Raw genomic sequence first — 27,906 nt, forward strand, 5'->3', positions numbered from 1 at the left:
TCTTCTAACGTTAATTATTGACATATAGCTGAACTATCTATCGCATCTTTGACATTTTGTACAATTAAGGCAATTAAGTATTTAAATCATAGTTAAAACCAACATTGTTTATGTTTTGCTAATTAAATGACAATTTTTTTCATATTCAACGTTATCATCTAACTTTATAATCAAATTATTCATGTTTGCCCTTCCTAAAGAAGAAAAAATATATCCATGTGCCTTTAAAGGTTATCTAATTCATTCAACATATAAATATTCATACACAACAAAAAACAAAAAAAAAAAAAAAAAAAAAAAAAAAAAAACAAAAAACAAAAACAAAACAAAAACAAAACAACAACAAAAAATCCCCAAAAACAACACAAAAACAAAACAACAAAAACGCATTGTGAGTGTTTATATCCGGCAGAATGTTCACTTAAAGTTATCACAATGACCTAAATGCAACCACCAGTCAAATCTTAACCTGACTCTGTATCAGTAACCTCTGTTGATAATACAACAATTTGATAATGATATACATGTCTATATACAGTATTTTATCTTGTTCTTACTTGAGTACTAACACACTTAATGATCTCTTTATTACTTAAATACTCGTTTATTATATATGTTATATTGTAAGTTAAAGAAAACATAATATATTGATGGATTAGGGCGTATATGTAACGGATGTTCATGCAGTTTAAGCTGTGCACGGTTTTTTATATGTGAAATGTTTATATAGTTTGGACTAGCTTGTATTGTAACAGAAGCCTATGGAAATGGCAGCAACATGTATCAAGTGTTGTAGAAATGAGGAAGATGAACTAATTCATCATCGACTAGGAGATTTAAACGAGGAGGTAACCTGTGTATATTCTATTTTTGTAACCTTAGTACAGCAACAAGTTAACTCCTTATATAATTTAATAGGAGCTGCACCACGATAACACTTATCCATAACTTTTATTTGCCTACATATATTAATTTATGTTATCTATCTGCACCACCATCAACCAACTGTAATAACCACAACGATATCCGCATCAACAAAGGCATAGTAATGCAATCATAATAATAGTTATAATAATGATAATATTTTTTGTTGGGTTTTACGCTGCACCAATACTGTTTAGGACATATGGCGACTACCTCAGGTACAAATAGGAACTACCGACGTACCGTAAGCAAGTTGGATATGATTCGCAAATGAAAGAATCCATTCTCTGGCAAGTGGTTTGAAGTCAACAACCTTAATCACTCGGTCATGAGCGCCCCCGATAGTAATTGAAATAAAGATCATAGATCTAATAGTTATTAAATATAATGATAATAATGGCAATAATAATAATATGCTTAGAACTTTTGTAATTTCAGAGTCCATTGATAGCTGCCCCTCACAGAGGTCATACTTATTTACCAAGGAAGGATTATGAGGTACGATGTTGTTGAATTAAATTACCTCCCTTCCCGAAATATGATGTAAATAACAAATGCATTTCTTATGTATGAATGTATGTATGTATGTATGTATGTATGTATGTATGTATGTACGTACGTACGTACGTACGTACGTTTATACGTATGTACGTACGTAGTACGTACGTATGTATGTATTCTTTAGATACTAAATGGGGGTCCATCCACCCGTTAAGGCAAAAAAGCAGCTTTCGCTGTCGAGTACGCGGACATGTCACTAAAGAGTTAATTTTGAAGCACAAAGTAATGATAACCTACATTCAACTTCCACAGAGTTTTAGCCAAAGAGTATTAATTTTGAGCCAAAGGTAGGTCACTGTACGGCGACCAATGAGTGCCTAAATATACAGTAACCAGAGACAATATGAAAAGGAGGTAGTCTTGAAAAGGGTGTTATGCCAGCGAAGTCTTTTAAGCCGTCACTCTGTGTTAGGGACTCACGCATCCAAGCAATTTCAATGAAGTCTATTCAGTGTCACGTGATCTGGTTTGTAAATGATTTTGGTCCATATAAAACCTGATTTTATATATTTTATATGTTTCTACAGAGTCTTGACTACGACATTTGCTTTAATAAACCACTTGAAGAACATCTGGCTGTACAAACAAAGGAACATGTAAGTTTTAAATTTAGAAAATAGCTTTTACATCAATAAATATTAAATTACTGCTATTCTTTAGAATGTCATTTATCTGAACAGCACAGATACTTTGATAATTCTAGCTTTTACTTTAATGACATATGAGTCCTAAATTCTGATGTTCAGTTTGTACGATGTGAGTAAAAATAATATACTAGCGCGACTTTTCCCCAACATATAACTGATTATTTTTGTATTTATTTTTGAGTAATAGACGAGAGAACGATAGCTTATTCTATATGCAATTTGAATTACTTTAAACTGTAAACTATATAAATGTATTCTGCTATAGAGAATTTCTGTTCGGGTGATATTGACTATATTTAAGCATTAGAATTGTCAGTAGAAACCCTCGATATAAATAAAAAAGAGTTCTAGCATGCAGATATCCGCCCTACAAAATTGATTGAACAGTTTGCGTATTATTGCGAGTATAAGTTTATGTAACTAGAATATTCCTGTTTCTCAAGTCAATAATGCATTGTTTTATTCCACATGTAATTTAGCACTATTTTACTTCTTTTGTTTCAGTCATTAAGTAAGATTGAGATCATTAAATGGATAATAACATTCCTGATCGGAGTTTCTACTGGTCTTGTAAGTATATATCTACCTCAATGTCTTACATTCCTGATCAAAAACAACAACAACAAAAATAAAATAACCAGAACCCCCTAAAAACACAAAAATACAAAAAAAACAAAAACACAACAAAAAAACAACAAAAACAACAACAAAAAACAACAAACATATTGAACAAATATAGTGCCGTTAACATTATTAAAAATTGCGAAATTAAATATCTACATTGTCATAGAACTATTTTTACTAAAGACATAAACGGATTATTTTCCATCTATTTTATTAAAACACAAGATATCTTGTAAGAAATGGTAGAGACCAAATAGTTGGCAACGTTTCATTGCACAATTGCACATGGTAAATAATTACCGATATTTTACTTTTAATTCAAGCATATACAAGTACTAGATTGACGTACATATTATCTACTTACATATTTTGGTATTATAAATCTAAAAACTAAGATAATTATTACACACCTATTTTCTCATTATTGTTGTTTTGTTTATTACAGGTAGCGTTTTTCATAGATACAATTGTGAAATTATTGTCTAAACTGAAGTTTTCAACAGTAGACCAATGTATCCTTTATAGTATATACCAGCACAGTGCTGATCTCAGTGCGTGACTTCACAAGAAAAATAATTAATTTTCGTTTAATCTAGTGAGGTCATCTCTTTAGACAAACTCTGAGTATGCTTATATTGTTAATAAACTGATACTAGTGTATTATTACTCCCGTTAGATTTATTGAACACTTTTAATTTCGAAAGCATTTTGGCTTGTCCGCCACAGAGCGTTATTTAGCTAAATTAATTATAGCTCTCACATCTTTAAATAATTGACAAAAACATCAGATTTGATTATTTCAAAGCATTCATTTGTTCCCAATGCTCTATGCTTTTATTTTTCTGTCAGTAATAGAATAAAACGTTTCAATATTAACCGTTATCAAATCTACGATATACCCTCGAGTAATATTATTCATTTAGATATTAACAGAACGATAGACTGTGAAATCTCGAAGATAACAAATAATGGATAAAAATGAAGTTAATATTGGACAAATTGACGGCTTTGCTCATCACAAATGAATTTCAGATTCTTTTAAATGTGCTCTTTATCCATTTTTGCACACAGTGAATCATTTTATGTATGAATTGGATAGGCTTTACTTGTTCTAAACATAACTATTTTTATTTTGCATTAAAAGGTGTTTTTTTTTAAATTCCAATTATATCTAACCATGCTTTAGACCTTTTTAGAATACGATATTTCCATAGAAACGAAAGAAGCATTTCGCGCATGCGCATCCTGCGTAGGGTAAAACAAAAAATAATGTTAATATATGAAAGTTTCCCGTTTTCCCTAACTTGTTACAGCTATACAAGTTTGTTCTGAAGATGGTTGTCTTGTAGTGTCTCTAGTTATAATGGTGTTGTTTAATGCTGGTTTCGTGTTTATAGCTACCTGTCTTACAGTCTATGAGGTTAGTAAATAGTTCAGTATGTCCGTAAGTATTTACTGATCGCGAACCAATCTCAAATGTATTAGGTACGTAAGTCAGTGATGTTTCTCACTTTATTGGGAATAGGCCTTAGCATTTTGATTTTGGAAAGAAATATCGTTAAAATTGCTGTATTGGGAAAACTGCATGATTAAAAAAAAACAAAAACATTCTTATTGGTAAGAGGTCCTTTATTTAAGATAAAAAATCACTGTTAGTATCTTATCTCGTACATGTGTTATTTCATATATATCGATTATAGTTAGTCATTTGAGGATAGCTTTTTAATTTAATCCTATGAGAGATAGCATGAAATTTCATTGACATTCATTGACTATGCACGTTTGCTAATATACAAATTATTGTTAAAATTGACTTTTCTCTTTGAGATATATGAGGTACCATTTTATTTTCTTTTAAAAAGTACACCGATAAAATAATTCTCCTTAAACATATCTTTGTTTATATTCCTCGAGTTACTTTGTGCTTTATTAGTTATAAATGTACTACTAAAGTTGTCTTCTTCTGTATTTATAAACTATCCTAATATGGCGTCAACTTTACTTTAGTTGTATTTTTTAAATTTCAGCCAGTTGCCGCTGGATCAGGAATTCCAGAAATTAAATGCTATTTGAATGGTATTAAAATTCCTCGGGTAGCACGATTGAAATCTCTGATAGCAAAGGCTGTTGGGGTCTTGTTTAGTGTTGCAGGCGGTAGGTACTTTTATGTCATTGTGAGAAACGTGTTTTATTTTAATCATCGTCATTATATTAATGTTATGTTTTCTTTGCTCGTCAATTACCTGAGAATTTAACTCGTATGACAACAACATATTAGATTTCTTGTGGAATGATATACATGTATTTCATATATACACTATATAAAATGTGAGTTTAGCTAGTTCGTGATAATCATCAAAGTGTTGATGCATGTATTATGAGTAAATATCGAGTATATTTGTTTATATACTAGGACTATTTGTTGGTAAAGAAGGACCAATGATACACAGTGGAGCAATTATTGGTGCTGGTATACCACAAGTTTGTAATCTCTTTATATTCCTTATATTGTTTATAAAATTAATACTACAATAAACTGTTCATGCCAAATGATGAAAAACACTGGGTTTATTTTTATTTATCTTTCTACCAAATAATACGAGTACAATGAATCTAAGTACAATGTACATCACTTCAGAGAATTATCTTTTTTAAAAACCTTTCAAATAAAAAACATCCTTGTCACACATGATATACGGAAATGTGGTTTATAATTTAGTTAGTGCTTCTAGAGTACTCCTCAAATAAACGTAATACTATGGAAGTATAATATTTTCTCTTAACCATTTTTTACTCCGTATCTAATAAGTATTTCGTTTTGTATTTATTCGTGTGCTCACTTATTTTAAAAATGTATTTTATAGTTTCAGAGCATTACTTTCAAAAAGGTGAAATCAAAATTTGATTTCTTCAGAACAGATAGGTTAATATCCACTTTTACTAAATATCTTAAAAATTATATATACATGAAGTCAATTTTGGTTCTTTTCTCTAAATATTTTAATATCAACTTAAAAGTACATTTTTTTGGTGTAAATTTCGTTTCATAGAACAACTAATATTTAAATGTAAACATGTTATATCAATAACTTTATTTTAAAAAGCAAAACGAATGAAAATTGTCTTATGTAAATATATGTATTTAATTGTCTTCATGCAACCTTACACGATGAAAAGTATTCATTTTATTTCATTTATTTATAAATAAAAGTCGTATATTAAACTACACAACAAATATGATGTTCTCGTTCATTCCAGCCTGAATGATAAAAAGAGTCCACGGATTTAAGTCCTATACATGACTCATGCTTACTGTTGTTCAAACAATATGTAACACGTGTTATGATTTAAAATTCCGAATATGTAAAACGTTTAACAATTTAACAGTTCTCTATACATGTGTGTAAAACGTGTATTTAATTGCAGGGATAAACGTGACTTTGTTTCCGGGGGAGCGGCAGCGGGTGTAGCAGGTATGTTTCATATAGTGATATTTAAAAAAATCATCTACTAAAATATTATCGAATAGTCATCTACAATATATAACAATATTCATTAAATATTCATTTTGTTGCCATAGTAACATTTAACTTAATCTGTATGTGAAGCAATTTAACTTGTAGTAAACAGGCCCTGTGTTAAGGAAGATTTTAGGATCAGGATCAAGATCAGAATTCAAATTTAAAAATTCAAATATTCTTCATTTTATATCCTCATAGATAAAATATTTAATATTAACTTGATAAAACTGGACTTGAATAGCATGTTTAAGAATTTAGAATAAACTGTTCTTTTGCAACATAATGGCATTTTAAAGTTGATTCCAATATTGATCTTGATCCTAAAATTGATCCTTTTATATCCGATTATTTTTGTACTTGTTTTGTTATTCGTTGATATTATCCCATAATAGGTTGGCTTCTTCGGAAATTAGAATTTTTTACATTTTGCCTTACAAAATACAATCAATTTTAGTTTAATGAAGCATTGAAAATTCTGAACTTTTCTTAGTTAAGACGGGGACAGGTGATCAGTAACACATTTATTATAGTACATTTTTAATGCTTTAATGTTAAAGCAAGTTTTATGTATACCAATCAATGATACTAACATATGGATGATCATATCAAACTTTCTAAACCATTCCTATGACATTGACCTATAGATACATCGAGCTATTATTTCTCCCAGAACTTAAAGACAGATTTATAATCATAATCTGTAGTAAAAGATACCAGTGGGAAATGATTGACGTCCTCTGATAGATGTAAATGGAAATTGCATAATGTAAATACGTCATAACTTCCTTGTATGACTGATAGAATGAGTATAAAAAAGTGACAAAAGCCATCCATTGTTTATTAAACCATGTAAATAGGCATTTATTTATAAGCGTTTCTGAAAATTTTAAGGTGCGTATTTATCTTACTGAAACTAAATATGATTTTTACCTTGAAATTTAATACTAGAACCAGTCATTAGCTCGACATAAATGATAATGTTAAAATTAAGCCAATTTGTTTTATTTTTGATTTGTTTATAAGATATAACTACCACGTGATTAATGTAAATAATGTCTGACACATCGCATATAAACCTTATTTTTTAAGCTGCATTTGGTGCTCCTATTGGTGGTGTTCTCTTTAGTTTGGAGGAAGGTTGTTCTTTCTGGAATCAGAAGTTGACATGGAGAACTGTACAGTATTCTTTTAGTAATTTCAATAATCTTAAATATGTTGACTTTGTCTTCATTTGAGTTTGATATAGATAAAAATAGTAACACAACTGTTCTTGCAAACAATTTCTTTATTATGTAATTTGTTGAAGACACATTTGCAAGTTAATATTTAGCATAATTACATGATTATCATTCAATTCTTTCTTATTTCCATTCTTTTGTGAAGTACATCTGCTTTATTATTTAACCAACGTTTAATTCTAATTTCATTTGCTCTATTATCATACAAATTGTGCTGTATTATAAATAAGTTACATTTAGATTGATTCCGTTGCAGTTCTTCTGCTCAATGTCGGCAACATTTACATTAAACTTCTTCCTCAGTGGGCTGGATTATAGTGCTTGGGGATCATTCTATTCTCCCGGGCTTATAAACTTCGGAGTATTTAAGGTACTTTTTTCTGAATATAAAATAGTCTTGTTTTTTTTCTCACATTCACATTTTCATAGCTTACATTTTTTTCTTAAAGGCAAGACCTATTATTGATATATATTTTATATAATTCTGTATTCAATCAGAGTGAATAATATCTTATTATTACTAAACATTATATTCATAAATCAAAAATAAATTCTAGTTTTCCAAACGCAGTTCTAAGCATGTAAGAATCAAGTATTTTTTAAAGTAATAACAAAATCAATTAATGCCAAAAAGATGCTACAGTTTGAGAGCTTTCAACAGGTATGGAAACATTATTTAAAATTGTTCAATATTAAAGATCCTGTATGTTGTAATTAAAGTTGTTACCACACTTAAGTGAAATTTATAAATGTATATAAGTATGCTTCTAAATCAATTTTCAAACATCGAATAATATGTAAAATATGTACTGCAAATATTTTCCACATTATATGTAATCATTAAAATATATGCATTCATTTCTTATTGAAAAATTTGACTAAGACTTTATAGAAAATATATTTCTAATTACCTCCTTTTATTTACATGAAATGTAAATTCCGTAATATTATTACAAATAATGCTTTTTGCAACTGACAATATTGACAATTCTTCATTTGAGCATTATATTTATGATAGAAAAACCATTAAAATTGAGTTACAGTGCTAAGTAACCAAGATAACTTTTAGACATTTACTCTAATTTATTCAATCTGTAAGTAGTTAAGATGTTTGTGAAGAGACACACTTTCCTTTAAAGGAGCAATTTAAAAAGGAGAGTGTGCATTGCTTTTCATACTACTTTGTGTATAATTTGTGTGCAAACATCTAATCTGATATTTGGTGTCTCTTATTTTACATTTTTTTCATGTAAAAAAAATGTTGCCATTGTACAATAAAGAAAAAAAAGTAAAAAATATTTTTTTGGAAATTAGCAGCGAAAATTTTTGATTGTCCAACCACACGGTTTCAATTTATATAAGAATTACTTATTTTTGCCTCTGACTAGACTAAACAGACTTAACTTAATCCCATTAATTATGAGATTAATTATTATTAAACATGAAATATTTGAAGGTTATGAAAGGAACACTTAACAAAAACTACTTTTACTCTTTTGAATGCAGATCAGAAAATATCACGTAGTGATTATTTCATCGAAATTAATGATGTATTATTGAATATAAAATTTTTGACAAATCAACCTGGATCAATAATCAATATAATTACTAGTAAATAGTATTTGTTTTCGTTTATTTGTGTAACTATGAAACAAAAATAATTATTTTTGAACAGTTGCATAGTGAACCTACAACAAAATATCCTTTCTTTCTTAAAATCACTATGTCTTTGAATGTTTCTTCTCTTCAAGAACTCATAAACTATGTTTACAGTAGAATCATTTTACAGTGTGCAGAAGAAGAAAAGACTAATGGAACGTGTAGATTATGGACGGCCATTGATCTGTTTATATTTATACTCATGGGTATTATAGGAGGGTTGCTAGGAGCACTGTTTAACTATCTCAATAAATGTCTTACCATTTATAGAATGAGACATGTCAATACAAAACATTACAGAGCAAAGTAAGTTCTTATATATATCATACAACTTTAATATCCTTTGAGTTATATTTTAAACTAAATAATTCTCTCAGAATCGAAACGTTTGCTATTAATTTGCTGACTTAAACACCTTAGTATTACTTTATATAAACATTATTATTACCTACTAAATTGTGATAGTTTTGGAGGACAATGCTCTTTTGCTTAGCTTTGTTGTTTGTACGTCCACAAACACTTCAATCTTCGGTGGCTTTTATTTAAATATTCCATGTTAGATTGAGCTTCCGTTATTTTGGAAGAAAATTCGACAGCTTTTTGTTTCAATGTAAAATATTTCTTTTACAATGAATGAATTTACCTGAATTAAGACCTTTCTACCGTTACCCCTATACAGACACAAAATTATATTTGTGAAGCATGAAAGGAAAACGTATACCATGTCTAACTATTAGGGCTATTATAAAACATATGACATTCAAATTTAGCTTTTTTAGCTTTATCAAGTTTATATTTTATAGTAATGATTATTCCTATGTATATGACCTCAGGGTTTTTATGTTCATATACATTATACAACATTTTTATATTTTACACAAAATTACATGTATTTCCTGTACAATTGTATTCAGGATATTTGAAGCATTGCTGGTAGCTATGGTGACAACAACAGTAGCATTTCTGGCAGCTATGACTTTAGGCAACTGCAAACCAGTTCCAGCAGTGGTATGTTATGTTTTATATCAACATTTCTGACAAAATATTTATGTTATGTCCATGTGTTAATCCAATAAAAATGAGCCGCGCCACGAGAAAACCAACATAATGGGTTTGCGACCAGCATGGATCCAGACCAGCCTGCGCATCCGCGCAGTCTGATCAGGATCCATGCTATTCGCTATCAGTTTCTCTACTTGTTAAAGGGTTGGTAAGCGAACAGCATGGATCCTGATCAGACTGCGCGGATGCGCAGGCTGGTCTGGATCCATGCTGGTCGCAAACCCACAATGTTGGTTTTGTCGTGACACGGCTAAAATGTAGAAAATGGGTGATCGCTCGGAAGTAATGAAAACAGCAAAATTATATGAAAATTACTACAGACTCAGTTTAATTAAGTCTGTTCATGAGGGATAATGGAAAATACAATATCCCTCACTCCCCTAGCACTGACATAAGCGATATTAAATTTCCAACACTTAATGTGCGGGAATCAATGACATCGAAGAACCAGGAAAATATAAAAACATTGAAATGAAGTACGTGCTGCCGCTAGGCACTTCACACCAGTTGTTGTGTAGTATGAATTATGATATTATGAAAAGGGTGTGATATTATTATACGGAACCCTGTTTCTATTATCGCTTTTCCAACCTAACATTATGCGAAAACTTGAAATAAAGCATTAATTTTCAATTTCGTGCTTTAACTTTTTGGCATTTCTAGGAAATATATTAGCGAATTGCACTTTAAATCTACCTTTTTGCTATTAAATTTTGAGTCAAAACTCTAAATAAGTTTAACAATTGTTCTTGGAAAAAACTTTAAGATATTAACTTAACGTGTTACATAAAGTCGATGGCGGAAAATGGATTCCGTATTTTGTTATCAATTTGTTTCCACATTTCACTTTTTTATCATCGTCACATACAATTTAGTTGAAATTGTATTAATTTCATCGATTTTAAATTGTAGCAATAAAAAATCTAATTAAGATTTAATATACAGATTCTCAACACCGGGAACAATTCTACCCATGGGTTTGTTTTTATATTGTTAACAAATTAATATATTTTAATTCCTTTAAATCTGTTTTAGAATAAGTCGCGTGTGTTAAAGTCATCACAGAAAATAATATTTATATCTGTCACGCTAATTTGTTGTAATGCATTTTTGTTTGTTTGATATAGCTGATAAACCAAACTTCACCAAACATTGAAGACACTGTCCGCACATATTTCTGTAAGGAAGGTTATTACAATGATATGGCTACGTTGTTCTTCAATTCACAGGAGGAGGCCATCAAACAATTGTTTCATCAACAACAAGGTGAATACTTTACGAGTCTTCTTCATTTTCTTGCAAATACTGCTATCGTATATTTGTGATGTAAATCTATAATCTTTTAATGCTTGTTTCGCTTTTAATGAGCCTTGTGTCATTATTTATTGGTATAAACCTTCTTACATCTTGTTTTGAAGTTAATGTATCTGCATTCTTTTATTTCCAATGCTATAAGATATATATACACTTTAACAAGGATTATATATGAGGCAACTACGTTTTGAAAGTGACACAAAGTAGATCTACTGACGTATTATCTGATTATCTGTCCATTTTCATGAAATATCATCTCCTTGATGGTTTAAAACAAGAAGAATGAAAGAAAGTAAAACGAGAAAGATAATAAAAAAATAAATCAAATATAATACTTTTAAAATACGATATTGACATATAAAATACAACTCTATTTTATGTACATATTATTTTCCATCATTATAACATAGGCCAGTTTAGTTTGAGAAGTTTGGGACTTTTCTTCATTTGTTTCTTCCTCCTCGCTTGCTGGACATATGGTACAGCTGTCCCGAGTGGTTTATTTGTTCCCTGCTTGCTATGTGGAGCAGCGTACGGAAGATTTGTTTCTAAACTTCTAGTCAGGTAATTTACTTTTTCTCTTTCTTTTTCTATAACGTGTTGTCTCTTCTGCTATTTAATCACCTGATGCAAGTATTTAATATCTTACAACAAGCTTATAATCAACAATAATAGTAGATGCATTTCGCGTTTTACATCATAATGCATTCCTTAATATGGAGCTCCTTAAAATGTTATCATCCCTTTTTATGTTTAATTTGGATTATGACAACACCTTTATTGAAGAGAGTTCAATTCTTTCAATGCATCAGCAAATGTTTAAGAAATTAGTACGTTATCACTTACTCTCTAGTAGACAATAAAGTTTCTGTATACATATTGAAGTGTTATAGGTTATGACAGAGGGGTACATTCAGGTACGTTTGCATTGATTGGGGCAGCATCATTTCTAGGTGGCGTGGTTAGAATGACCATTAGTCTTACAGTTATACTGATAGAGTCTACTAACGAGATCAGTTATGGCCTACCTCTTATGCTCTCTTTAATGGTAATCTCTCATTCTATTTTTAAATTGCAATCATAACAATATTTCATAAATAATTTAAGTTAAAAGATCGATTTACATAACATGAACTCACCTAAAATTGTTTGCCGAATTAATTAAACACTATTTCTATTTCGCTAATAAATTAGTAATTATGTTAGAGAAAAAACAACCGTCCACGGGAAACAATCATTTACATTTTACTCACTTACAGGTTGCGAAATGGTCTGGGGACTTCTTTAATGATGGATTGTATGATATACATATTCATTTAAAAGGTGTGCCTTTGTTGGAATGGGATACACCGTCTGACATGCATCGGTGAGAGCATTACACAAATATATACTATTTAACTTCAATGAAATGCATCTTTTATTTATGGTGACATACTTTTTATATCTAAGGAATGAAAATGCCAAGATAGGCAAAATTTATATCATACTTCAAATAACATCTTGTTATATTATATGACACAGGGTGAAAACAATGTGCATCCTGACCGGGACTCGAACCCGGGACCCTCGGAATACAGTACCGCGGCTCTACCGGCTGAGCTATTCGGCCGCTTACACTAAATAGTGAACAGTTCTGAATCGTGACATATGCTTGAAAAATGTATTTCGTTTTCTTCTTGATTAAACATAAAACTGATATATTCACACAAATTTCCTTATTATTCGCACTCTTTAAGAAAAAATATAAACATTTCAAAGTCGACCGTATCAACACAGCATGATAATTCATTGTTTTAATAAATCGTTGTTAAATGGTTTCACTATATCATATTCCTTACTTTACTATATAATTTGTTTTTACAGTTTGCTCGCAAAGAATGTAATGAGTAGCGACATACATTTTATTTTTCCGCGAACAAGAGTGGCTGTTTTACAAGGAATATTAAGAACCACTGCTCACAACGCCTATCCGGTAGTTAGCATTGTTGATAAAGATGACATAGCCGACATTGGTGATATCAGTGTGAATAATGTAAGTGATACATAAGTAAACTCTTCATTTTTAAAGGACATCTTCAGTATTATCATGCGCATAAATCCCTTACCTGAAATATACTTTGTCAGTACGTAGCTTATTGATTTAATACATAAACACAGTACTTTAGAATGACTGTAAACCAAGGCAGGTCAGATTCTTTATGCATATTTATCTTCCCTTCACTGCTCATAAAGAGACAAATAATTTTATTTTGAATATTGAAAAAGATACTTTTTTGCAGGCTATATTATTAAAGGAAGAAAAATAAAACGTAAAATTGAGTTACTTTGAGGTACTTTTATATGTGATAGGAGTATTTCTTTATACATACAAAGGCTTGAAAACAATCTATTGTCTAAAAATTACAGTTTTTACATCTTTGCAGGATGTTGCTAGCAAATCAGATCTTGATCCTACTCAAATGTAAGCCACTTTGAATTTTCAAACAATGTAACTATATAAATTATGATTGAACTTTCAATCAAAATATTTGTGTAAATTATGGTTGAATAATTTATCATTGTATATCAATTACGGTTGTATTTCCAATTAATATAACTATTATGTAGTATGGAGAATTTTCAATGTATGTGAATTTTGTTTGTCAGCAAGTGTAGAATTACATTCAATGTATATCAAAACTTAATTATTGTACATGTAGGTTGCAACATTAGCATTCAGTTTATACCTTACCCTTCACCAGCTGAATTTTGAAATGTATTTGCTCCGGCTGTCTATTTTAAAACAATACCATGTCCCGAACAGTGTTGAAACCGTTAAGGTTGCTTTACACTATGACAAATTAAAGGTGTTATTTCCAGCAATTAAGGGATAAACAACAGTTTATATTTTTGATTAAGTAAAATACATTCTTTAACACAATGGAAATGAGTATCAGGCATAACATATCTAAAGACTGTTTTGAATTGCAGAAAACAAAGTGGACGGTCTAGAATTCTGAAGTTTGAAGGTATAATCCTACGATCTCAGCTAAATGTTCTCTTAAAGAATAATGTATTCTATCAAGAGACAGCGCAAGTAAGTCTGCGGTATTTACTTTTTGTAAAATGTTTCATATACCAGTATTCAAATGTTTCTTATCTTTAGTTTTCTATTATATATATCACAATATTAAGTCATGTCATTTGATTTCAAACTGTCACTGGTGATCATTTTCGTCATCCTTGTTACATTGTTCAATATATACATCAATGAATGAACACCTTATCATTTACTTTCTACGTCTTCTGGACATGTTTCATATTTGTCACGTTTGACTTATGAATATGTAAAAATGACATACGTTTCTGTTATCAAACACTACAATTACTAAATTATTGATTCTTACGATAATTCAAAAATATACATAAGAACGTATAATTCAATTAAATTACCAGATATATTATCATCTCATCTGAAGAAATTTCAGTTTAAGTGTCTATAATGAGTGATATACAATGCTTGAAATAGATTATATCTAAAGGAGTGTATGTTTTATGAGGTAGCAAGAAATAAAATAATATATTAACATAAAGTATAAGAATCACTTTACTTCTAAGGGCCAATTAGTGCTTATGGAGAGCCATCATTTGCTTAATAAATTGGTATGATAATTGCAATCGGGAAATAAGTCGGACGCTTTTAACAAAACGTTTTTTTAAGCATTTCAAAATTACATTGTCTACACGATAAAAGGTTAACATAAGCGGTCAAAATATTTTCATATCGAAATAATGCCCGTTATATAAATATCTACTTCTTTCTCATTGCCTTAGGTATATATCATTTGTCAACTCATTTCTCATTCAACAAACCGACCTTCTTTTAATAAAGTATTGCATTTTTACAAAATAATAATAACACTATTTCACCAATCTTCCTAACTGCAACTGTTAATTTGTTATCCTTGAATTAAAGATTATGTTTTTATTGTAAATTCACATTTAAACAGGTATGTTTACATTTACGTGTAAGCAGATTGCGTGACAATAACTGTATACTAATAGCATTTTATTGACAAGTCATTCAAGATAAACAATGCTCTGTGATTTAATTTAATTGAAGTTTCTAATAAAGTGATTTAGAAAAACCATTGGTGATATTTGAAAATATGTATAAATGCAGTATTTTTGAAGCTTTTGATAAAACAATCATAATGAGGAAAAGTCGCACTGCGGCAGTAAGATTAGTTTGTAATTGGTTTTCGTGACGTTTGGTGGCGTTTGATAGTACTCCTTTGAGAACGCTTCCAATCAACACGGGATAACGTAGAGGATTTTAATGGTTATTGAAAAGTCTCTTATTGTTAATTGAAGCGCCTGAGGATCTAACGTTGGTCAAGTCCTCTGTGATTTTATTCATTTAGTTAAATTGTTTTCACACAATGCAATGAAAAAAGTTACTGTACAAATACTGATACTCATTCAGTGGTTTAAGCACCAATTCCTTGTTAAAATTAAATTTCTGATATTAAGTTTATGCCCACACAAACAAAGTATGAAGCACATATTTTCTATTATTACTTTGCACGTTTCTCTCCGATAATCACATATTTCGTAATGGTAGTTAATTGTTTTTAAAATTTGTGGACAGGAAACTATCGCCAAATACCTAAGTTTTTGCGTGTGACATTTGCCCAACCTTTTGTGATATAATAATGCTATTAAGACAAATGTAGCAAGAGGGGACATATAAATTCTTCCATACAAATATGTTTAGGAATGCTTCAAGAGCTAAGAAAAGCCCTTGACGGGTTCCATAACTTCTCAAACTTGACAGTTGATCGTTATTTTAGAAACCTTAATTAAGATAAGGATTTACGTCTTTCTCCTACACGTATTGTCCACCACAACAAGTAATTATCTATATTAAGCAATGCTAATTCACCAAACAGCAAAACAAAATTGAAATGTGGAATAAAGAATTTGTCAGAATTAATGTACTTTTAAGAAATGAAACATAAAAATTAAAGTGAATTATATAACCAAATGAAGTGTTTACAAAGAAAAAAAGACATAACACAAAAAACCAATAAAGTATGAAAATATTTCCTGTTCACAGTAACATTTATCAGAGAAAAAAAGACAACAACAACAATGACGACAACAACAATAACCATAAAAACAAAAACAAAAACGAAAATATAACAATAATATGCATAACAACATACACAACAATATATTGTTATAAAGAATAAAAAACCCTTTCATACATTTTATAATTTATTGTTAAAGTATTATACTAACATTTGTCATTCACATGTACACATTGAAATCTTTGATATCTGTAAAAGAATTATTTTCGTAACAAAGATGGTTTTGAACGTAAGATAATGAAATGAAAATCGTATTAAACCAATGATAAGCACTGTTTGAATAGCATTGATATTTTTTGTAATGTTTTTTTTTTATCAGAACAGAACAAAACCGAAAAAATATTTGTGCTTAATTTATTTTAAATAAAATCATACATATATTTATTTTCGGCAATGTTACAAGATAAAATGATATGCAGGAGAGTCACAATAATGAAATATCATCTGTGCCTAAAATTATAGAGTTTAAGTATCTTAAATTAACACTTGTGTTAACAATGTAAAAATGTTTGTTTGTTTCTTTTTTGTTTTTTAAATATTTTTATAATGTTTACAGGAAGAAATTTAGTGTGACAGGCAACAGAATAATCAGAAAATGTCAATAAGTCAATATTGCTCAAGTGTTCGCTGTTTTTAACATTTCAAATTTGATTCAACACAAAACAAATATGGCTGTCAATATTCTCGTTATTTTATAGTTAATAAGTTTTGTCTATCATTTCCCGTAGATATTGATCACATCACTACGTCATCCTGCCGCTAGGTTGAAAAACATCTGTGAATAAAATATAAAAAGATATACAAATCTTGTTTGAGTTCAGTAAACAACAAAATTGGAATCCTTCATCAAGTTAACAACAAAATTGGAATCCTTCATTTGTTGTTTTGAAACCAAAACATACCCATCTTTTCTGTGATTAACATAGAATGCAACAAATTAAACACTTTTATTACGGTAATTTGCATACATTTCTTTCACCTGTTTTGATTTAAGCAACAATCTCAAGTAATTTTGATCCGTTCGTTAATTATTTGTGTATTTAAATCATATTATAGAAGTTGTTAAAAGTTTATTTCAATTAAATTTTTTTGTTTGTTTCTATTTTCTTTTTTTATCATTTATTGGCATCTACAAATATCACTTTCAGAAGTAAATCTAATATTGAAAGCAAAATTCGATCGGTAAACACCATATTCTTGCTCAGATATTTGAATTTAGTCTCTATCAATAATTTAGTATCAATTAAATTTTCTGTCCAAGCGGACAGATATAACCTCTTGAAATCTAAAGGAAAAATACGTTTGCATATAGATAGATAAACTTTTGCCATAAATATTTAATTTGTTTGCTATAAAGTTCACTATTCAATATAAATAGTAGATAGAGCACTTAAACTCCCTTGATACCAGCTGGTTGGACGTTCTTTGCTACTGTTAACGTACAACATATGCCAAGAATAGTGCCAGGCTTCTAATATAATGTCATGGTTAAATTCTACAATATGATATCATTCTTCTACGATATGATATTCTACGATAAGATACCGTAACATTTTCTACAATATGATACCATGGTTAATTATTATGATAACATTCTACATTATGATGCCATGATTAATTTCTATGATCAGTTTTTTCGATATCATGCCATGATTATTTTCTTTGATTAAATTCTACGATATAATGTTATGATTAAATTTCACGATATGATACCAAAAACAAGTTCTCAGATATGATACCATGATATGATTCTACTATATGATATCGTGGTTAAATGGCACAATATGATACTTATTATGCTTTGACCATAAGGTGATAAACACTGTGTTTTTCTCTGGATTTATATAGAAATTGATGATATAATCCTCGCATTAAAACTCAGGGAAGATAACCTAAGCTACCCATTTGACTCTTTATATCGATTCAAGTTGTTGACATAACTTGATCACATTATTTTCTCTTAAAATTTCCGTTGTTTATATATATGTGAATGTTTTTTTTTCTATTGTTTAAATAAAGCTGAAAAGGCCTGGTGTTTGTATTATTTTTTTTTAATTTTCATTACATGTATTTTAAAAGGAATTTATATTTTATAATATCATAATTGTTCACTACAAAATGTCGTCAATTTAATATCATGTGCTTCCATAAGGGCGAAACAGTGTACTTCAAAATGTTTGTCACAGTTGAAAGGGTAGTTAAAAGTAGACAACCAATAAATATTTATTGAAAACTAGAAAAAAAGGTAAATTCTGGTAAATGTTTCCCTTAAGTTATGGATCACGGGTTTAATCCATACTATAATTTCATATGACAATTATTTGAATTAAACACAAACTAATCAGCATCTATTACGATAGGTCACATAGAAGTATTTTATGCAACAAGAACTACACAAAATAAAACCATACCAAGCATAAGTTGACGTTATTTTGCCCCTCCTTTAGCCTCAACACTTTGTAGTTGTCTTAGTTCATAATCTTGTATCAGTTTACCAATTGCTCTAAGGGTCATCTGTGCGTCTAACTGTCTGTCCATTATATCTGGTAGGGTACCTTGTAACAATGAATATAGACTGTTGTCCACCTTCTCACCTAAAAAAATCAAAATTACATAATTAGCATGTTAATTACAATAACTTTAAAACTGCTAAGAAATGTTCAAATATTAAACTGATACTACACTAATAATGTATTTTCTTGAATCCAAGTCTTTTGCGTATTTAAAATGTTATTTTTATGAACTATTACACACCTACATACAATGTCATTTGATAGTTTAACTTGAGTAAGGTAATATTTAATTAACAGCCGGAAAATGATATGAAACACTACATTATTTCTTTGTTTCATAAAATGATATGTTTATATGGTGATATTTGAGAAAGTGTGGAAATATATAATACTTTGGTATATGAAATTGGCACCTTCAAAATATCTATATATAAAAGTGCAGGATTACATTTCTGAATAATTTTTTGTCCAGCAAAAACAATGCGCCTTGTCAATTACATATGCCATTCATAGGGTGAGAATTACGTTATTTGTAGACTTCTAGTTCAATGCAAATTTTATGTAAACTTATTTCAATTATATGGACTTTTTGTATGGTTTTGAAAATAATTTAGCCATCTTGATTTTGTAGCATTGTGATCCGTTTACTCCTAGCTTATATAAACGGCCAACCTTTTTACCGGTAGTCAGAATGGAGTTACTTACTGCTGAGAAATTACGTATTACTCGATGATATACTTGATACCAATATTAATAAAATCTTTGTACTACATATAACAATGAACATATTCGTACTGATGTTAATACTTTAAAAATGTTTTCAGTAAAATTGTTTGGATCAATTTAAGATGTCAAACTGTATAATGATATAATTTGTAAGATAAAGGAACTCCACTGGTCTATTTGACATGACGGGATCATTTGATGTTGGTCTGGACAAGTAACTTGTATGCAAATTTTCATTCATTCCTTCGGAAAAATGACTTTTATTGTCCAAATGACCCAAATATGAAAAGCATTACAAAGCTTTTCACTCAGATCGGGCTTAAAACCACACAAAAAATTATTATCCTTTGCAAATTTTCAATTTAAGTGCTTCGCATGAGGTATATAAGAAATTCAAATTTTATGTTTAAGCCTTTTGAAATCAAAGAACTCCTTTAAATAATGGAAATTTCTGACGGTAACATTCTCAAAATATTTGCTATATATATGACGATATCACTTATTGTTCTTGTCTGAAAGAATGGTGCTATTGTATCAAATTTATTTATTGTCATTTTTCTTAAATAACTCAATGTCGGTTTTAGTTTTGTTAAGATGCATGACAAATAAATTACGATCACGACATTTGCTTTTCACAGATTAGTCTTTGTTTATGTCCTTTAAATAACACATAATCCGTATCTACCGTATTCGAGGAGGTTTTTATAATTGTTATATCTATCCACAATCTGCCTTATAAAGAGTTTTATTATTTGGTATTATGAAGAAAGTATTTAGACTTTCATTTTTTATATCCCAGGCGGCTTTCTGAATATTTCTAAATGTTTCTTTTGGATTTCATATTGACATTTTGATTATTTTATAAATAACTGTTGGAGTGCTTATCAATGTATAAACCAAAAAAACAAGGCTACAAAAATTAATGAAAATAAATCTAAAAATTAGTGATATCAAATGTGGTCGTCACAATTAAGATTAAATTAGAGAAGGCAGATCTTTGTCGTTTTTCAACAACGATACACGAATTGAACGCATCAAAATGTACATCGTGACATGATATTAATGTGCCGGTTTAGGTGACTTTTAATATAGTTTAATCTCTACAGAACGGCTCTCTGTCAGAGCAATTACCTTATTGCAACAATAATATCATTTCTTTCCAAAGTAAAGTTTTTATATTTCACCTCTGTACAGCAACACCTCTAAGCAACTACCAAACTATTTGTCTCCCAAAGGGTGTTGTTAATGAACTTTACCTCATGAAGCATCAATGATTTGAACGATTGTTAATTTATATAAGAGATACGTACGATTATTGGGGAAGTATTGCACAAACCTTTTAATGTGTCTTACGAAATATGCAAATTACAAAACTGAATACTTGTGTAACACTCCTTTAAAAATAAGGTAAAGAATAATAAAGTGAAAAAGAAAACAATTAAAAACACTATAAAAAACCCAAATAAAAACGAAAAAAGCAAAACGTACAAATCAAATAATAACGAAATAGCAAAACTTACTAAACAAAAACATTACAAAACGTCTATACTGGAAACAATTTAATGTGTTTGCCTTTCTTGAGCAGTTTTTATAAATCATAGGTACAAATGCAACTTGTAATATTTCTTTACATGCTAAAAATGAAGCTTGTTACAATTTATTACAGTTATATAGATAATGTTCAAAATAAAGCGGGGCATCAAACTACCTAGAATTTAAGTCATAAAAAATAAAATAAAACTTTGAAATCAGCTTGAAAATTTTCTATAGCTCTTGATATATATCTACAGAAAGACTCTTATAAAATAATGGATTATCTATTTCTAAAAAGTTTATGCATTCTTCACGTCAAACAGAAATAAAGTGTTTTAATGTTTACTTTTAAAAAAATGTAACAAATTCACATAAATATGTAACTTGCAATATGTGTCATCTTTTTGCGCACGTGAATTCAATAACTTCAGGCATACATTTCTTTCAGTTAAAAGTAAAAATTAAAGAATTCGCCTAAAAATAAAATTTTGTATACTGAAACAAAAAAGAAACTTTCTCCAAGTTTGAATGTAGATATGTTAAAACAGTTTTTCAATCCTTTTGAAACTCGATTTTTACGTTGAATAAACATATCGGGCTTTTATACGGGGATTAGCTGACAAAACGAGTTTTACAAGCTACTACATGTATATAAGTGTGTACATCTAAGTGGTACCCTTGAACAACTGGCACATACTTTGCGAAAGTTTCTTTTTTGGTTCAGTATAAAATCACTGATTTTTGTCGTATTATCCTAGTTTACAAATATCTGAATATTCACCACAGCGCTAACCTTTTTATTTATTATCTGATAATAAATTGGTCGGTAGCTGATGTAAGTAGCTTGTAGTGAAGAATAGCAAAACCCTTTTCCTCCTGATTTTGTTTTAGAAAGAATACAAAACAAGACCTATGAATGGTCCACAAACAAAACAATTTAAAAGTTTTTTTAAAGGAACAACTGATTTAAACTATTGTTACTTTCTACGTCTTAAATGTCATTTAAATAATAATTTTACGATAAATCAATAGATAAAAAGAAATATGAATGTGTACAGGAATGTTTAACCATCTAAATAAATGCATGTTATTATGAATGATTTTCCATAGTTTTTTTTATAATATTCTTTTTGTAAGTAATTTTCCATGATTTCGACAAAATTAACTTGTCTAACTTAATTCAAATGGAAATAATGTTTTGTTTTTTTTAAGTTCATAAAAAGACAAGTAAAAAGGAATTCTTTAAAAGCTGAGAATAAATAAAAAGTTAAGAATTTCTTTCCGCTTTTTTTTTCCATTTTTTAAAAACTGTGTAAAATCAAAATTATTGTATTTGTTTCTATTTAGATATCGGAATGAAGTTTAAGTAGTTTTTATTAAATGTTTTGGACTGTTTATATTAGCTATGAATCGTTTTAGGATTTTTAAAACAAAGACATTCAAACTTAAAAAAGAAGCAAAAACAACAGAGACTTAAACAAATAAAATAATTACAAAAGAATTTATAAAATAATATGGTCTTATTTACCTCTTTTTCCATACCAGTTTGCTTTTGTCGCTGTGAAAAATGTTGCCAATAATAAAGTCACAAATGTTAAACAAAATCCTCTTGTTACGAAGTTCTGTGCCATCTTGCTTCTAATAGAGTTCCCACTGTGCAATGAGAAAGTTTACCTATTGTTTGTCAAGTGACGACTGTAGTAAAGAGAGAGACGATTGGCTGCTTGTTATATATAGTTAGGGTAACTGACGTACAGCCACTGTGTTTCATTGATGTGGAGTCAAGGGAATGATAAAATCACATCATTCAATATTGTATCAAACAATTTCACGGTACAAACAGATACATTCATAAGCCCACATTGCATGTTACTAAAATGTTTAGGAGTAAACACATTTTGGAATGTTCATGATTTTATCATATTAAGAATATGTAAAGCAGATTTGATTGATTGAATAAATACATCAATTCTCTATTTATGTCCTTATTAGTTTCTGCTTTGTTGTAACAACTTTTAGTAGCTTGACAATTATTGTAGAAATATTCCATGCGGCCGCTGCTTTATGATATGTCCTATGATTTAGATGTATTGGACTCTGCAATGAGTGAAGGCAATGGGGCTTTGATTTGTTTAAGGTCTTTGCATTATAGCGTATGTCAACAACAGTATAATATAATTTGTAATATTAACAGTTTGCGTGTGTATATGACCTTTTACTTTTATATATTAATACTTGAATCTACGGTAAAAAGTGATGTCATGGTTTTTCATAATATCATACGTTTTTTATTTCACTTGTTAATGTGATGATATGTTTTGCAATGAATATCATTGTTCAGTTAAGAAAGAAAATTATAGGAAGCTTGTACATAACTTCATCACACTAAGTGTAAATGTTGATTTATGTACATTAAAAAGTTTGCAGCAATACAGCTTTTAGTTTGTTTAGGAGCATATTAAGAAGTTAATGTTATATAATTAACTTTGTTAGTAGGCGCTATTAAAATAAGAAAATAAGATGCATTTTTTAACAAAGTAGCTTATTTTTGTAAATAATGGATAATAATAGAACAACACTTAAAAAACTCAGACAAATACTAAATTTTTGTGGATAAGCAACAACAGAAAGTGACATGAATTATAAATCAAAAGACTTGAATTAATATGATTGTTGCTTATACAACTTTCTAGAATTATCAAACCTTGAAGTAAATACACTTGGTTGTTCTGTCAAATTATGTTATAATTCCAAGTAATTGGTTAAAATGTAGTATTGGTCTGTTTGAATCATGCGAATATAATGGAATGTTTATACTACATATATGCAGTGTTATTCATTACATATGTGTTAATATAATGATAATGTTGATAGTATGAAGTCATATAGTAGGGAGCACTTAAAAAACTTATAAATTTAAATGCAAAATGTTTATTACCATTTATAAACAAATAACTTTTATCAATGTGTTGTTTATATTCAGGCCAGCACACAGCCTTTGATCAGTTACAACACATTAACGGAAGACTACCCAAGATACCCAGACATTGTTGACATCAGAAACAGAGACATCTCAGATACTCAATATATCATTGTATGTATAACTTGAAGTCACTTACAAATATAATCTGAGCCGCGTAACGACAAAACCAACGTATTGCGTTTGCGACCAGCATGGATCCAGACCAGCCTGCGCATCCGCGCAGTCTGATCAGGATCCATGCTGTTCGCTTGTAAACCATTAACAAGTAGAGAAACTGATAGCGAACATCATGGATCCTGATCAGACTGCGCGGATGCGCAGGCTGGTCTGGATATCCATGCTGGTCGCAAACGCAATACGTTGGTTTTGTCGTGACGCGGCTCATCCTTTTTTTACTTTTTATCATCATTTATCTTGAAACATATTTAATAAAATTCGAAGCTGTTAGAACAATGCTCGATATCTTAATACTAAATACGAGTATTGACATACAAGATATAAATCATTAAAATGACAACATGTATATCTGTTACAGGATGTAAAACCTTATATGAATGCGACACCTTACACAGTATATCCTGACACGTCAGTCCCACAAGTTTTTAACTTATTTAGAAGCATGGGCCTTCGCCACCTACCTGTTGTGGATCATTTCGGACAGGTAACTTGAACAAAATATTGCAAAAAAAGGCTTAGCTGATACATTATCAGTTTGTAATTAATTTTGTAAATGATAGGTGTACAATGTAACATTGTTATTCAAAACGTAGATATCAAATATAGAAATTTATTCCACATCACCCGTTAATGTTGTAACATTATAAAAAATACTTTGTTAACTTGCAGTGTGAGGAATATTGGGATTGTCTGCATCATCATTTGTCACATGATCTATGAGCATTCACGTTACTGATGATGGTTCATATTTTAATATATAATTACATTCATTGACCCAACCTTAATTTATTTCGGAACAACTCGCCTCATTGTGAGAAATATCGTCAGTACTAAAACATTGCCCTTTTAATTTTTCATTATATCGGATCAATCAATAAACAGTTGCATAAGCGATCACTAGTTACAATTCTTATAAATAAAATATTTCAAAGAATTTGACAAGGAATGGGCTGAAAATATTCTTAAGATGTATGTTGCCAGTAATTTGTAATGAATTTGATATCTTAAAAGAAAACTCTTAATACATTTGTATATAATTAGCCTTTTATTTTTATCAAATTAGAATAGGGCATAAGATTAAAAATTGCTGAAGATACAAAAGCAGGAGTACCCCAGTTTAATGATAGTTTACATTTTTTCTATAATTCTCCTGAAAACCGAGAAACGAAAACACTATTTTTTAAAAAAAGTCGTCTGAATATCTAAAGATTTTTTTTGTTTGTTAACATTTTGTTTTGATTAATTGTGGATTCAAATAAAATCTTATAGTACATATAAACATTGTAAGTACTTCATTTCACAACAGTGAAAAAACATTTATATATATTTTCAGTTTGTGATGCAATCAATCAAATGTAGTTTCACACATATAAATGCTGTCTTAAAAATACCTATTACACATACATTGTTTATCGTTTCATGTCGTCACACATTAATTATAGCCACATTGTTTATCTTATTGCCAGATCCAGGGGATTATTACAAGACACAATCTAACCCACGAATTCCTTGAAGAACGTCAAACAGAACTAAATGAAATGCAGGATTTGAACGTGTTTGATAGAACTAGGACTTCCTGAATAAACATATTTATATTCGTAATGTAGTGAATATTATATGACTACATGAATATGTTTCATTATTATATGTACAAACTGTAGATTTATAAATATTCATGAGTGAGTTTGCTTTCATCACAGAGGTGTGACGATTTTTGTAATGGTTTAATACTGGAATAAATAGTTTCTTTTGTGAAATCATAAATCGCATCAGTCATTCGTAAACATAAAATCCGGTACGGTCATCTGAACATACTCATGCATATTATTAGTTTCTCACTGTTCCTTTGTTTATTTCTGATCAATATCTTTCAATATCTTTTTTGAATATAAAACATGTTACATTAGTGGTTTGCATTAAATCATAAATTTCATTGTATTGTTCCTTTTTTGCATATGCAAATCATTTTTATGTGATAATATTAATGGAGTTAATTTGAATTATACCGTATGATTGGGATTCAATACTTGATATAAATGTTAATATATAGGTTTACAAAGCTCAAGATATTATCTTTATTGTTATTTAAAAATATACACTTTAATTATGTATCTATTCAACATTGTAGCGTACAGTAAAATCTAAGCCAATTATATTTTACGGAAACAATTTTAAGTATTAATATTGTTTCATCAAACGCAATATATTGAGCAGTCCGTTAGTTTAGATTAAACATATTTTATTGCATCAAATAGGTGTCAACTATTATACAAATGATGAGTATATAACAAAAAGCAAATGGGTTGGGCAACAAGTTCTAGCAACATTAGATTAAGCCCTTCCCAGAGCAGTTCGTTACAACAACATCGAGAAATGTCTTGACAATAACCTGAAAATAAATTTCTAGATATCTACAACTGATTGGGTAGGATATTGTTATCTAATATGTTCAACAACAGATGTGATAATAATTAGACTCTACAAACAAAAAGATTTATGTACAATCTATATACAAAACATAACTAGGTCCAGATGCCTTCAATTATGATGTATTAATAAAAAAAATCTGGACACGTCATTTTACAACAGACGAAAAATGTCAGAAACTTGTACATGCGCTTCTGAAAAGAAACATTGAATTATAAAAAAAGTAACAAAATAAAGACGGTAAGAAATGTAGCATACGTCAATTTGTTACCAACGCGCTTGTTTTTTTTTATATAAAAAGTGTGAAGTAATGTGTTTCTTGTTTAACTAACGCATTAATTTCATAAGATACATCTGAGCTATGCCTCATACATTTAATTATTGGTTAGTTTTAAGTGACATATTGAGCACAATCTGAGAATGTTGATTATATTAAAGTATATACCAGGCGTTAGATATAAGATATGTGATAACGAAATTCTACCTCAGACAAACAGTTGCATAAAATATCATACAATCCTTAGTCAACATATATCACCTGGGGTATAAGTCAAAGTTAACTTAATGTTCTATTTCGAATACCATCCTTGCAAATTATCTTTGAATTGATTGACATAATATGTAACGGGTTTATTTAGATGACGTTATACAAAAACTATGCGATGACTTAATAAAAATGAAATTGCGCAAATATTATGTAATGGCTAATATTAAGAGGATATTCTTTCGTTTCAGTGAAATATGGAATATATTTTCACGAAACATGATAAAATGCCACATATTTTCACGAACCGGGACGGCGAGTGAAAATATGTGGCATTTTATCATGTTAAGTAAAAATATATACCATATTTCACGAAAACGA

At 29.4% G+C, this 27,906-nt stretch overlaps 1 protein-coding gene and 1 long non-coding RNA gene across 2 annotated transcripts; one reads left to right on the forward strand and one right to left on the reverse strand.

Annotated features, from left to right (window-relative positions):
* Positions 1 to 553: 553 nt before the first annotated feature.
* LOC132731358 (H(+)/Cl(-) exchange transporter 6-like) lies at positions 554 to 26,284 on the forward strand. The gene is made up of 24 exons (XM_060717533.1): positions 554 to 848; positions 1,363 to 1,422; positions 2,013 to 2,081; positions 2,637 to 2,702; positions 3,202 to 3,268; positions 4,070 to 4,176; positions 4,784 to 4,910; positions 5,170 to 5,237; positions 5,621 to 5,679; positions 6,183 to 6,229; positions 7,367 to 7,452; positions 7,772 to 7,885; positions 9,305 to 9,480; positions 10,089 to 10,182; positions 11,364 to 11,502; positions 11,961 to 12,114; positions 12,436 to 12,598; positions 12,810 to 12,916; positions 13,414 to 13,582; positions 13,974 to 14,011; positions 14,521 to 14,626; positions 24,438 to 24,548; positions 24,973 to 25,098; positions 26,081 to 26,284. The coding sequence occupies exons 1-24, from the start codon at positions 762 to 764 to the stop codon at positions 26,192 to 26,194; spliced, it is 2,454 nt and encodes an 817-aa protein (XP_060573516.1). The 5' UTR covers positions 554 to 761; the 3' UTR covers positions 26,195 to 26,284.
* LOC132731359 (uncharacterized) lies at positions 17,021 to 23,141 on the reverse strand. Its single transcript, XR_009625872.1, has 3 exons — positions 22,983 to 23,141; positions 19,094 to 19,276; positions 17,021 to 17,457 (listed from the first exon to the last, which is right to left on the reverse strand). It is a non-coding gene; the product is annotated as an uncharacterized LOC132731359 (long non-coding RNA).
* Positions 26,285 to 27,906: the final 1,622 nt, after the last annotated feature.

The sequence above is a fragment of the Ruditapes philippinarum genome, unplaced genomic scaffold, assembly GCF_026571515.1.
Source record: "Ruditapes philippinarum isolate M1 unplaced genomic scaffold, ASM2657151v2 ctg54_1_1_1_1, whole genome shotgun sequence".
Lineage (NCBI taxonomy): Eukaryota > Metazoa > Mollusca > Bivalvia > Venerida > Veneridae > Ruditapes > Ruditapes philippinarum.

Excerpts from the sequence above, each read along its gene's own strand:
- LOC132731358 (XM_060717533.1), top strand. The coding sequence starts at position 762 with ATGGAAATGGCAGCAACATGTATCAAGTGTTGTAGAAATGAGGAAGAT. Across the intron at positions 5,680-6,182 it reads GATTTCTTCAGAACAGATAG|GGATAAACGTGACTTTGTTT; the intron begins GTTAATATCCAC and ends ATTTAATTGCAG. Across the intron at positions 11,503-11,960 it reads ATTGTTTCATCAACAACAAG|GCCAGTTTAGTTTGAGAAGT; the intron begins GTGAATACTTTA and ends ATTATAACATAG.